Source organism: Medicago sativa, chromosome 6 (assembly GCF_051527215.1).
Source record: "Medicago sativa cultivar Bolivia chromosome 6, Bolivia_mono, whole genome shotgun sequence".
Taxonomy (NCBI): Eukaryota; Viridiplantae; Streptophyta; class Magnoliopsida; order Fabales; family Fabaceae; genus Medicago; species Medicago sativa.
Genome location: NC_140754.1, coordinates 7,938,709 through 7,952,831, shown reverse-complemented (window position 1 = coordinate 7,952,831; position 14,123 = coordinate 7,938,709). Strand labels below are relative to the sequence as shown.

General features: G+C 39.3%; 1 protein-coding gene across 1 annotated transcript; it reads right to left on the bottom strand.

Annotated features, from left to right (window-relative positions):
• Positions 1 to 12,356: 12,356 nt before the first annotated feature.
• Positions 12,357 to 13,661, bottom strand: LOC146912506 (uncharacterized). Its single transcript, XM_085720738.1, has 3 exons — positions 13,610 to 13,661; positions 12,625 to 12,904; positions 12,357 to 12,555 (listed from the first exon to the last, which is right to left on the bottom strand). The coding sequence occupies exons 1-3, from the start codon at positions 13,659 to 13,661 to the stop codon at positions 12,357 to 12,359; spliced, it is 531 nt and encodes a 176-aa protein (XP_085576864.1).
• Between the last annotated feature and the right edge of the window lie 462 nt (positions 13,662 to 14,123).

The window sequence follows — 14,123 nt, the reverse complement described above, 5'->3', positions numbered from 1 at the left end:
TTACGTAACAAGGCCTAAACATAAATAACATAGCATATTCATGACATGTTTCTAAACCGGACGATTAGGGAAACCTAAGGTCGTCACGGGCATAGCATTCTTTACTTGTTCTATACATATCTTGCTCTCGTCTAATAGCATTCCATGCTCTTGTTCTTGTCATGTAGCATCTAATGCTCTTATTCTTAAACATAAACTTGCATGGATTCACTCTTGCATAATCATGAACATAAGAAACATAATCGTAGCTAAGTTCATTCATTAGGTTAGCGTTGAACAAACAGTTATTATCTTGATTCATTTTACGGATAGTCCCGGGTGGAGTAACCCCGAGATCAATCCCATACATGACCGATGTACGTACATCGGACTCCCTCGGTGTCGCGCGGGTCCCTTGCGGCTTAAACCGTTCCCCTTAGGTCGAGAACCTCCCGTATCCCCCTAGCGTGGATAACAAGAGACACGAGCACCTACGTCTTGCTTATTTCAGTGACATGCGGGTCCCTTATGGCTTGAATCGTTCCCCTTAGATCGAGAACCTCTTGTATCCCCCTGATGTGGATAACAAGAGACATGCCACCTACAATATAGTCATAGTCTTGTCGTTCATATAAAATAAACTTATACATACATGCTTGCTTATTACCTCGGACCCTTGAGTCGATCCGAATAACGGTAAACTTATACTTGTTCATGCTTGTACATTCTTAATCATGGTGGAGTGATTAACTAATCAAACCACGACTTAACATGCTTGCTAAACACTCTTAAACATATGCGAAGAGTTTATACTTCGCGTCTTAGCATTCTAGGAATCTTGCTAACTTGCTAGTTCTCGACGACTATGTCGAGGCTCTAGTTTTCCCTTGCTTAATGAATAACTTACTACCCGATTCCTGACATGATTCTCTCGTATACCATGCCTTACTAACATGCATAATACTTGCCTCTTTAACATAAGAATCTTGCTTTCCTTGATCATCATTTGGGACCTTGGTTTGAGGGGTTTACATTCGTAAAAAAGTCACCACGGAGAAAACCGCGTCGCGAATCCCCATGCCTGCCTGAAGCAAGCAAAACAGTGAGATTTCTCACTGTCTTACTCGCCTAGGCGAGTAGATTTGCTGGGGAGGCGAGTGGTAGCTCGCCATGGCGAGTTGGGGGCGAGCAGGACCCCCCATTCGCAGTTCTAGCTCGCCATGGCGAGTATTAGCTCGCCGTGGCGAGTTAGGACAGTTCAGAACACTTAAAAATGGTATTTTTGACCCAAAAACCTCAAAACAAGTGTCTCTATGAGTTTTGGAACATATTTGATCATAGGAAACTTATAAAACATGCATATGGCGAGTATTAACATGTATAGCATGCATGTCATAAAAAGGGGCAACTAGACTAATACATAAACCCTAGAATTTCATGTTATTCATACTAAACATACATGGCATAATCATAATCCCAAAGGGTGGGAATTCTATCTATGGAACTCACCTAACAAGTTTCTTGAGACATATTCAAGCTTTCAAGCCCAAGCATCAAAACCCTAACTTGATTCTTTTGATATCTTAACCCATGCCATTCAAATTTGTCATCCTTCCCTTGCAAACCAAGACACCTTTTCAAGCTCAAAACCATACTCCAAACATCATCCTTAAAACACATATTCAAACCTTAAAATCAAGAGGAATTCTTTGTGAGGAAGGATAAAGATATCAATCCATTCAAACTTAATATTCTTACCTTGATCATGTAGAGACCATTCCTTGTACCAATTTAGAATCCATCTTCACCATACACCAAACCCTAGTTTCCCAATCACTTCTTCAAGAGGAGAAAATAGAAGAATCAAACATAATACATACTTCCTTAATCTTAAGTGACCATAAAGGAACAAATTTGGAAGCTTACCATATGAGGATGGAATGTCATGAAAGATTGGTGAAGAGAAAAAGAGAGAGAGTGGCGTGAAAGATGAGAGGAAAGGAGGGATTCCAACAAAATCCTAGCTTGCATACTTCTCCATGATCTTAAAGAACTTAGGTTAAAGCCTTGCTAGAGGGAAGAAGATTTGATAAATTTGTGAAGTGGAGAAAGAAGAGAGAAGGCCGATGGAGAGGTGAGAAGGAAGAGAAGCTTATGCCAAAACCTAGAGAGAGAAAGAATAAGGGAAAATGAGATATTTTCCACCCAAAAACATATAAATATCCTTTTTCCGTGAAATTACCATTATGCCCTTGCCTTTAAACGGGTTAAATCCGACACTGATACTTTTCCCGTAAATAGCTGACATGTCATAAAATATTTCCAATAACTTACTTTCCATGAATTAAATTCATCTGACACGGTCCACAGGTAATATACTGATACCGTCAGGCGGGATATTACATTCTACCCCCCTTAAAAAAATTTCGTCCTCGAAATTTAGAGACCGTCTACCAATCATCATGTCAAAACTTACCATCTTTGGTCTGAACCATACATTTATATTCATACATATTCAAAGGACTCGGCGTATCATGTCTTCATCTTATCTCTTAACCCACATGTAACTGAACATAACTTACTTGATCTGAATATCACTCATACCTAGAGTTATCTTATCATAAACATGAACACTCAGGATTTTCCTTTTAACTGGAATCCTACCGAAAACCAGGTTTGCCCTGCAGTGCTTACTTGTAACATTAAAACATCTTCTCAAGCATACATAATCTTATTGGGTAAACATATAATTCATACATCAGTTTACTTACTATCTTTTGAAACACATGTCTCTTACTTCCATTTACTCATATAGACAATTTCCACAAATCACGTATATCTTTCCGAGTCTTAAGAATACTCCGTCTTCATGCAATTTATTTGCACCTGAATTAAAGGGTATTTACATAGCTTGACATGAGAATGTGAAATCAACTAGCCACGTCATCTGACAATCTAATAACCAATGTTGTGGTTAACATGTTCTTGAAACTTTCTAGCAAATCTACTTGCACATACATCAAACATTCTTAACACATTTCCGTGTTTCCTGTAAGATATTGGCTTCATACGAACATTGCCGTTTCAATAGCATGTGCATATTTTCAAGTGGCGTCTCTTGTTAAATGATAACGATACGTGTTCTAAAATCTTTCTTGAAGAAATTTTTCTTAAACTTTAGTATTCGGGTCCTTGGAACGAACTGGTACATGACTAAAAAGATTTTACAACTTGCCCAAAGCTTGTCCATGACAAGTTGGTCCTGAAGTTTGTACGTCTTAAGTATGTTTACTTACGACGTATCTTATCAGTTTTAAAAAAATGTATAATTTCATGAGTTAAAAAAAAATAAGTATCGTTCCCAAGTTCCTAAATGCCAATCTTAGCTTTAAAAGTTATAAAATCATGGCTTGACATGTCTTAACAAGTATCGTTTTCACTCAACAAGTATTTCATACAAGAGTATGAGTCTCACTGCACATCACTTAAAAGTTGCTTCTCTCTCATGATAACTTGCTTACATATCCGTAGGAAATCCTCGAACCTCTTGACATTAACATTGTTTCTCTTCTTTGGAGCAATAAACTTGATTCTCCACATCATCTCATTCGGTTAACGCTTGAGCGTTAATACCTTTTCCGGAAACTGGTCATCATTCTTGATGCTTTGATTCTTTACTTGAGTCGCAAGTCAAACCTTCTGAATCTTACAAGTTTTCCATATTTCATGATTACCGATTAACTTTCATGGCGCTACTCTGATTCCCTCCGGTTGGCTTAAATCAATGCTATAATCCATTAAGCCATTGAGGCTTCATTTCATGCTTATCACTTGATTACTTACTTCTTGAGAACTTCCATGTTGCAACCATCGTCACAACTTTACATTTGTCCTTATCACTGCCTTGTAAGATCAAAACTCATGATCATTTATCTTATGCTCCTTATACTTGACTTGGGGGTAAACCTTACATTCTTGACGGTTGAATTTGCCTATTAAGGTATACATATCATACTTAAACTCATTTCCAAGCAACCTCGAATTCCTTGACAAACTCATCTTGCGCTTGAACATATCTTTCTTGAACATCTAACCTTGTACCTTCGCATTCTCGCATACTATATTTTGCTTAATCATACCAATGCTCGCTCGTTAATTTTTCTTTTAAAGAAAACTTCGTAAACTAGCGCACGGGTCATTGACGTTGATAGTTTTCTACTTTATATATAAATATTGAGTTTAGGCCCCGGTTGTTACTCTAAAATCATAGAACGAGTTGATAACACATATGTGTCATCAAATCTAGATTTTTAATGAGTCTAGCTCGCTCTACGAGTGTCGTAGAAACCGGTTCCTAGAAAATCTCGTGAATTTTCAAAATGTCAACTTCCATCACCCACACGCATAAATCTTTCTAAAATTATTTAAACTTTATGATTCGACATCATATCGAGCCTTAGCAAGTCTATTAAGCAAAACATAGGTTCGAGAGATACGCCATAATTTCACATAATCCATGAACCATGTGAATTCCCATAACTTTGCACCGCTTAAAACTTCTTCTTCATACCTTGTACATAAACATCCGTGACTTTCCTTCTAAATACCGGAACTTCTATATTCTTGATCTTGGCTCGTTCTTGACTCTTAACACATTAACTTCCAAAGCTACCTTAAACCGTACCAATTTCATTGATGGTTGCCCATGCCTATTCCTTGGAAATCTTAGGATATGATATGCATTCGTTACTTGACGTCATAAAAGATTTTCTTTACATAAAAGTTTATTGTGAAGACATCTCGCCAATAGTCATTGCAAACCATAGGAACGAAATGATAGTTTTCATAAAAACGGAAAGTTTCGTCCCAGGCTTGCTATTGGTGAGCTTCTCCAACTCTATTTTTCAGAAACATTCCTTGCATGAAATTCTTATTCTCAAGTATCCAATGCACATCATTTATTCCTATCATCGTGAAATATTTTATAACATATGCATGGCAATCCTCAACCTTTTTCGATACAGTTCTTGGACGTCGGAAATCAACGCCTTAATCCTGATAACATAAATCTTTCTCTTGAATCCTTAACTTCATTCACATGTTGCTATTCCTGAGAGCCTGCTGACTCCGTCAACACATATCGACTTCTCACTATCTTGTAACCTTGTACTAACATTCCAGAATATCATAAACCCATTCCAACAACAACTCTTACCGAATCTTTCGGTCATGATTATATATATATATCCAACTTCGCTACTTACGGGTACATGAAGTATTGCTAACATCTTACCCGACATGGTTGGAACGTTCCTTCTTAACGTGTCTTACATTCCCGGAGGATTCACACTTCTACTTGATTAGTTCACCGGCCACCTTTTGGCACGATCAAACTTCTTCATCACATACTTCGTTCCTCCTGGGTCCTATTCAGCTCTCAGGTACCTATTCCAATCGTTGAATGCTAAATTGAGTTGATCAGGCTCAACTAACAACAACAACTAGAACATTTACCTGGAACCCAATGGCCCCACTTCCTTAGTTGTAATTTAACGACCCAAGGCACGGTCTGAATCGACCTGCTCTGATACCAAATGTAACACCCATACTAGACGTATCTAGAAAGTCTAGCACGTGCGTTATTTTTAGTACTGGATACATTAAAAATATACAACATAAAATTTTCGAATGAATAATATTTACAACAAGTCACGTTCGTATAAATAATAATACAATACATCTCATCCATACATAAAAATACATCCTTGATGTCCATAATCTTCGTGCTTCGGGTACGAACGAGCTCTTGCTGAAAAATCCATCCAGCTACTACCTTGACGTCCATCCTGATATCTGAAACTAATAAGGATTGGGATGAGACATAATGTCTCAGTGAGTTCCCCTAAATCCTAGGCTATAGGCAACCTCAAGGGGAAACCTACGGTCACCACATGTCTACATTACAACCTGGCGGTTGATTATACGTTTGTGGGGACTTGCATACTTAGACGGTGGTGCATACTAGAGCCGTCACAATCTTATCTTACTTGTTATAGGTTTCTCATCTATACATGTCATGGCGGATGAGGGAACCTAAACCGCATTGCCAAGTGTACGCTTTACGTAAAAAGGCCTAAACATAAATAACATAGCATATTCATGACATGATTCTAAACCGGACGATTAGGGAAACCTAAGGTCGTCACGGGCATAGCATTCTTTACTTGTTCTATACATATCTTGCTCTCGTCTAATAGCATTCCATGCTCTTGTTCTTGTCATGTAGCATCTAATGCTCTTATTCTTAAACATAAACTTGCATGGATTCACTCTTGCATAATCATGAACATAAGAAACATAATCGTAGCTAAGTTCATTCATTAGGTTAGCGTTGAACAAACAGTTATTATCTTGATTCATTTTACGGATAGTCCCGGGTGGAGTAACCCCGAGATCAATCCCATACATGACCGATGTACGTACATCGGACTCCCTCGGTGTCGTGCGGGTCCCTTGCGGCTTAAACCGTTCCCCTTAGGTCGAGAACCTCCCGTATTCCCCTAGCGTGGATAACAAGAGACACGAGCACCTACGTCTTTCTTATTTCAGTGACATGCGGGTCCCTTACGGCTTGAATCGTTCCCCTTAGATCGAGAACCTCTTGTATCCCCCTGATGTGGATAACAAGAGACATGCCACCTACTTATATTAGTCATAGTCTTGTCGTTCATATAAAATAAACTTATACATACATGCTTGCTTATTACCTCGGACCCTTGAGTCGATCCGAATAACGGTAAACTTATACTTGTTCATGCTTGTACATTCTTAATCATGGTGGAGTGATTAACTAATCAAACCACGACTTAACAAGCTTGCTAAACACTCTTACACATATGCGAAGAGTTTACACTTCGCGTCTTAGCATTCTAGGAATCTTGCTAACTTGCTAGTTCTCGACGACTATGTCGAGGCTCTAGTTTTCCCTTGCTTAATGAATAACTTACTACCCGATTCCTGACATGATTCTCTCGTATACCATGCCTTACTAACATGCATAATACTTGCCTCTTTAACATAAGAATCTTGCTTTCCTTGATCATCATTTGGGACCTTGGTTTGAGGGGTTTACATTCGTAAAAAAGTCACCACGGAGAAAACCGCGTCGCGAATCCCCATGCCTGCCTGAAGCAAGCAAAACAGTGAGATTTCTCACTGTCTTACTTGCCTAGGCGAGTAGATTTGCTGGGGAGGCGAGTGGTAGCTCGCCATGGCGAGTTGGGGGCGAGCAGGACCCCCCATTCGCAGTTCTAGCTCGCCATGGCGAGTATTAGCTCGCCGTGGCGAGTTAGGACAGTTCAGAACACTTAAAAATGGTATTTTTGACCCAAAAACCTCAAAACAAGTGTCTCTATGAGTTTTGGAACATATTTGATCATAGGAAACTTATAAAACATGCATATGGCGAGTATTAACATGTATAGCATGCATGACATAAAAAGGGGCAACTAGACTAATACATAAACCCTAGAATTTCATGTTATTCATACTAAACATACATGGCATAATCATAATCCCAAAGGGTGGGAATTTTATCTATGGAACTCACCTAACAAGTTTCTTGAGACATATTCAAGCTTTCAAGCCCAAGCATCAAAACCCTAACTTGATTCTTTTGATATCTTAACCCATGCCATTCAAATTTGTCATCATTCCCTTGCAAACCTAGACACCTTTTCAAGCTCAAAACCATACTTCAAACATCATCCTTAAAACACATATTCAAACCTTAAAATCAAGAGGAATTCTTTGTGAGGAAGGATAAAGATATCAATCCATTCAAACTTAATATTTGATAGATATCTGGCAAGTGTACCAAAAACTATCGAAGTAGTAAAAATATCGATCCACAAGGACTGTGTTAATTTCAATTGTAGCAAGCACGTTATATGTTAGGATGTGTAAAGTTTGTATTTGGTTGCCCTCGGCAGTAAAGTTTGGTTTTAATCAGAGTTGATTAAAGTAGAAAGAGTTTGAAAGAAAATTATATTGAGATGAATGGTTAAGCCGGTGAATCCACTATTGCTTTATATGAAAAAGTCTCCCTCTCTCTACTCACAATTACTACTCAGTTTTTACGATAACTTAACTAAGTGACTTTGATCAATCTCTCGCATCAAAGCCCTTTCCTAAGTCATAACCCTATTAATCTCTTAACGTGATTGAATAACCCCGGAAGCAATATTGGAACGTTAATTCATGTATCATAACCCTCAATTTCCTATCTCTAGGCTCCTAGTGTTGAGTTAAACAAAATTACTATTTCAGGATTAAAAGCTAGGGCTAGTAGTCATTCAATTCCTAAGATCGATTCATGTGATTGCAAGAAGCTAGGGCTAGTAGTCATACAAAACAATAATCATGAAAAGCAATAAACACAAGTAATTCTGAATAAAAACTAAATAGCATTGATTATAGAGAGAGTTCAACTACAAAATCATATATTACAAAAGTTTCATCATGGCTTAACCAAACTAAAGGTTTAGCTACTCATAGCTAAACAATCATAAGTAATAACAAGAGAAAACATACATAAATCTAACCAACGGGGTGTTGGTATGAGATTCAGGGCTCGTTCCTTGGTCTCCTGTCGTCCTTAGTGCTCAAAATCGCAATAATAATCAGTACCAAAACCCTTGCTAGCAACTGGATATTTATAGAAAGAAATTAGGGTTTCAGAAAAGCCCATCATCGTGCCACGTTACGGGTTGGTCGTGGCACGATGCTTCATTAATCCTACGTGGCAGCAGACAAAATCAACCATCGTGGCACGTTGCATGTTGATTCGTGCCACGAAATTTCCAGAGATGAATCTTTGTCCCACGCTTCCTTCAACGTGCCACGAACATAACCAAACGTGGCACGATGCTTTGAGTTTTAGGCAATTTTCCTTGGTTTCTTGAAGTTTCTTCTCTTGAGCTCTTGTTCCTGTTTTGGCTTGATTTCACCATGAATTCATTGCAGTTGACTCTCTAAATGCTATAGTAAAGACCTAAATATGACTAAATAACTAGTGTTGATGCACTGTCATCACAACCCCAAACTTAAACCATTCCTTGTCCTCAAGGAATCAATTTGCAAATGGAAAAATCGCAGTGAGATAACAACTTACCAACCAATGATATGCTTAAAAAGTTCACTCCCTTCCGGTGTAATGATGTACCGGATGCCAAGCTCTTTCCTCCAAATCCACAACTCCACGCAATTGTTTGAATAGGGTCACACAATCATCATGCAGGTCTGCTGTATTACCATAAGCTTAAAAAATTTCTAAACTGTCAATCAAAGTCAGAGTCAAGTACACACTTTAAGGTCTTTCAGGGTTATAACGGGGCTTAGGTGAAAGGTGGATATAATTTGGGAAGTAGTGTTATAAAACAATGAAGTTAAGCTCATACTACTTGGGTATCCTTGATAACACACAGAAAACCAATCCTTCCTTTCAAATTTAACACAAAGAGTACTAGAGAACTTATTATTTTTTTCTGAGACATATAAACATTGTTGGTCTCATACACAAGATTCTTTTCTTTTCATTCATAATTTTTTTTCTGCACCATTTCAAGTGCTTTTTATTTTCAAGAGATAACATATAAAATTGAATCATTTCTCTTTTCTTAGTTCTCTAGTACCCCCACCCCAAACTTAGTAAGTTGCTAATTCCAAAAGCAACCCCAAACTTGAACATTTCACAACCTAAAGAGCTTCAAACAAATAATTGGGAAATTCATTCCTAAGGTCTTCTAGGTTTGTAATGTGGCTAGTCACCGAACAAAAGTGATCTATACCTAATGGCTCAAATTGGCTTCACAAAGGATAAATAATTCATAAATCAAGGTAGGCTCAAAAAGGCTCAAGGTACCAAGCACTTTGCCTTAGTGTGTACAAAACAAGACCAATCAACAAATAGAGAAATATCGCAAGTTCTAGAAACAGCAGTTGCATGGAACACTCATATATGTAAAATTGGAAAAATAAAAATTTGGCTATGGACCTTACAAGTTGAGATATCTGGGAGTTGTGGCTACGTACTTCCTTTGTCGTACACTTCCCTTTGAATCAATTAGGCATCATCCTCCTTGAACTCTTTGGCATATCATTGGTATAGCATTGTTAAGAGACTGATAAATTTCCACAGGCAAACAGATTCATTAATAATAAACAAAGGAAAGCATCACAAACGGTGGGGATTAAAGTCAAACAACGACACACCAACATAATGTTCAAACGGAATAAAAAGTACATCAAAATAAAAGAAACAAAAGATAGAAAACTGAAAAAGAAATTTGGACTGCAAGTCCATCATTGCTCATCATCAGTGGCCTCTGGGTCACCCTGCAAGCCAGCATAAAATTCATTCACGCTCTGATCACTAGCTGCCTTCCCACGAGCAAAGTCGGATCGAAGACGGCCCTCTCTCTCACCAGCACGTCTCCTCTGCTCCACAAAGTAGTCCTCCATGTTGGCCTCAGTGCCAAACCTATCAAAAGTATTGCTCTGAAGGGACCTCTGACGGTGCTGATCAGCAGCAAGAGAAAGCTCCGCTCCAAAGTAAGGACCGTCCACATACAGCTGTGATGATGTATCCTAGGCCCAGCAAGCCATACCTCCTAAGTAATCAAGCATCATCGGGTGTAGTGGTGGGTATTGAGGCGCATCCTCCTGCATGGGCTGTGCCTGAGATGGTCCTCCACGCTCTCGCTGAACCGGTGGTCCTTCACGACCTTTCTTCTTCTCAAACTTCACCATAGCAGTATCATCAGTAGCTCCCTTTGACTTAAGCATGATGTCTCCAAGCTCCTCCGGGACACCTTCCTTCTTACACAAAGCATTAATCAAGCAAACGTGCCCCAAATGCACCGAAGTCCCGCAATTTGCCATTTCCTTAAGACTCAAATTGATCAGTCGCCCCACATTTATCCCATAGCCAAAAATAATGGCCTCCAGAATATACAGCCTCTCCATAGGCAACTCAGATGTAGCAGAAACACTTTCCAAGGTAGAATGAATGAATGAAGCCCAAGCTTTGTATTGTGGCTTGAGGTCCACCACATCCATCCTAGTAGGAAACCCAGTAGCTTTGGACCTAACATAATCAACACCCTCTTCGCCAATTTCCTGCAAAATCTGCTGAAGCACATCATCGGAAGGAAAATTATTCGAGCTCCTTGACCTCCTCATTTCTACGTGACATTGTCTTGGAGGCTTTAGCCCTAGAAATGCATTGATGGCTCTAGGGCTATAATCTATCTGCTTTCCACGGACATAAACCACATTATCCTCATCTCCAAAGGCATTAGCAAAGAACTCAAGAGCAATGGTGCGATTGCTTTCTTTTTCAACCATGTCGTTCAATTTCTTCCACCCAAGCGTTCTTACAGTTGTTTCAAATTGAGGATACCTCTGAAGGTTGATGAAATCAAACCTCCTTCCACCAGAAAACTTAAACCCCTTGATCTTTTCAAACCTCTCGGCATGTTCGTCATCCTGAAATTTCTCATAGTCGGGTTGTTGTGGTGGTTGGGTTGATTGGGTGTTGCGGGTTGTTCTGGAGCGTTTGTTGGATGCTGAGGCCATTTGTGGAGTTAGGTCAGATTGTTTGGATGTTTTGGGATTGCGGAAGATGAAGATTGGGTGGTTAGGGTTTGTGAAATAAGGGTTAGGTCAAATTTGTGGGAGAAAATTGATGTGTTTGATAAAGTAATGGGTTGGAATGTTTGTGAGAGTGATGAAGGTGTATGAATGGTGGTTAGGTGCGATTTTTAGAGGTAGAGAATGGGTGAGACGAAATTTGGGCAGAGTTTTGTTAAGGGAAAATGAAATGGTGAGAAATTTGTGAGAGAAGTTTATATAGACAATGGTCTTTCGTGCCACGTTGGGTCAGGATCGTGCCACGAAGCGGTCTGTAACAGTCAAATTATTTCAAAACTTCCCACTCACGTGCCACGATGCAGGAAAACGTGGCACGATCATCGTTCTGGGTAGCAACGTGCCACGATCATAGAACCATCGTGCCACGTTCATAGTTCTTCCAGCAAACGTGCCACGTTTTGAGAGTGTTCGTGCCACGAAATTTCCAGTGGCGAACAACGTTGGAGCAATTCTCAAAACGTGCCACGATGAAGAACCATCGTGCCACGTTGGTCTAGGTTTTCAAAAAATTTCTTTTCAACTTTCTAAAAATATTTTTGCTGTTTTTGTTTTATGAAAATGCAATAAATAACTAAATAAAAACAATACCTGAGTGGATTTAAATCCGATGGGTTGCCTCCCATCCAGCGCTTCTTTACCGTCACTAGCTTGACTTATGATGACCCCTAAGGATCATTCAACACCACTCCCGCTCTATTCTTTGGGAGTTCACCTCCAAGGTATGGTTTCAGCCTTTGTGCGTTTACCTTGAAAGTTTCTTGCTCACCAGGCTTACTCAGCTCCACTGCTCCATAAGGAGACATATCTACAATCACGAATGGTCCAGACCACTTGGATTTTAACTTCCCGGGAAATAACTTCAACCTGGAATTAAACAGCAAAACAAGTTGTCCAATATAAAATTCCCTCCTCACCAACCCCTTGTCATGATACCTCTTAGTTCTCTCTTTGTAGATTACGGCGTTCTCATACGCACGCAATCTCATCTCTTCTAGCCCATTAAGTTTTAATAACCTTTTCTTTCCAGCTAAAGTTTGATCAAAATTTAGGGCTTTGATAGCCCAGTAAGCTTTATGTTCCAATTCAACTGGGAGATGACAAGCCTTTCCATAAACCAACTGATAAGGGGACATGCCAAGGTGCGTTTTAAACGCAGTTCTATATGCCCAAAGAGCGTCATCTAACTTCCTAGACCAATCTTTCCTAGAAGACGCTACAGTTTTCTCCAAAATTTGTTTCAACTGACGGTTTGAAACCTCCGCTTGACCACTAGTTTAAGGATGATAGGGAGTTGCAACTTTATGTTTGATATTAAACTTTTTAAGCACAGTTTCAAGAAGATTGTTGCAAAAGTGCTTCCCCCCATCACTGATCAAAACTCTAGGGGTTCCGAACCTAGTGAAAATATTTTTCTTCAAGAAATTAACCACAGTTTTAGCATCATTAGCAACACATGGTATCGCTTCAACCCATTTGGTAACATAGTCAACACACACAAGTATATGGAGATAAGAGCAAGAGGAGGGAAATGGTCCCATAAAATCTATGCCCCAACAATCAAAAGGTTCAGCTTCAATGATTCCAGTTAGGGGCATTTCATTCCTCTTTGAGATACTACCTGTTCTTTGGCATTCATCACACCTTTTTACGAACTCTTGGAAATCCTTGAAGAGAGTGGGCCACCAGAAGCCACTTTGCAAGATTTTCACAGCGGTTCTTTCTCCACTATGGTGGCCCCCATAAGCTGAGCTATGGCAGTGCCACATGATACTATTAGCTTCCGTACCTGCAACACAACATCTAATCAAACCGTCAGCACTTACCTTAAATAAATAAGGATCATCCCACAGATAGTGGTTTGCATCCGTGAAAAACTTTTTCCTCTGGTGCTATTCCATGGCATCCGGAATTATATTACCGGCCTTAAAATTCGCCATGTCGGCAAACCAAGGCCTTTCTTCAATCGCCATCAGCTATTCATCTGGGAATTCGGCTGTGATAGCCTTCTCTTTTTTCGTCACCTCCTCATTTTCCAACCTTGAAAGGTGATCAGCTACTACATTCTCCACTCCTTTCTTGTCACGAATCTCTAGATCAAATTCTTGCAATAGTAGGATCCACCTCAACAACCGAGGCTTTGAATCACCTTTTGTCAAGAGATATTTAAGAGCTGCATGATCTGAAAAAATAATGACTTTGGAGCCTATTAGATAAGAACGAAATTTCTCCAATGCAAATATTACTGCAAGCAACTCCTTTTCAGTAGTGGAATAGTTAACTTGATTTTCATTTAAAACCTTGCTTGCATAGTAAATTGCATGGAAAAATCTGTTCTTTCGTTGGCCTAAAACTGCACCAACAGCATAATCACTTGCATCACACATAAGTTCAAAAGGTAAATCCCAATCGGGTGCAATGATTATTGGTGCAGT

Bases quoted from the DNA above. Each gene is read 5' to 3' on its own strand.
- LOC146912506 (XM_085720738.1), bottom strand. From the start codon at position 13,661: ATGGCGATTGAAGAAAGGCCTTGGTTTGCCGACATGGCGAATTTTAAG. The intron at 12,905-13,609 runs GTAATATAATTC...AGAAAACTGTAG, and splicing joins CATGGCGAATTTTAAGGCCG to CGTCTTCTAGGAAAGATTGG. The intron at 12,556-12,624 runs GTATCATGACAA...GTTTAATTCCAG, and splicing joins TACAAAGAGAGAACTAAGAG to GTTGAAGTTATTTCCCGGGA.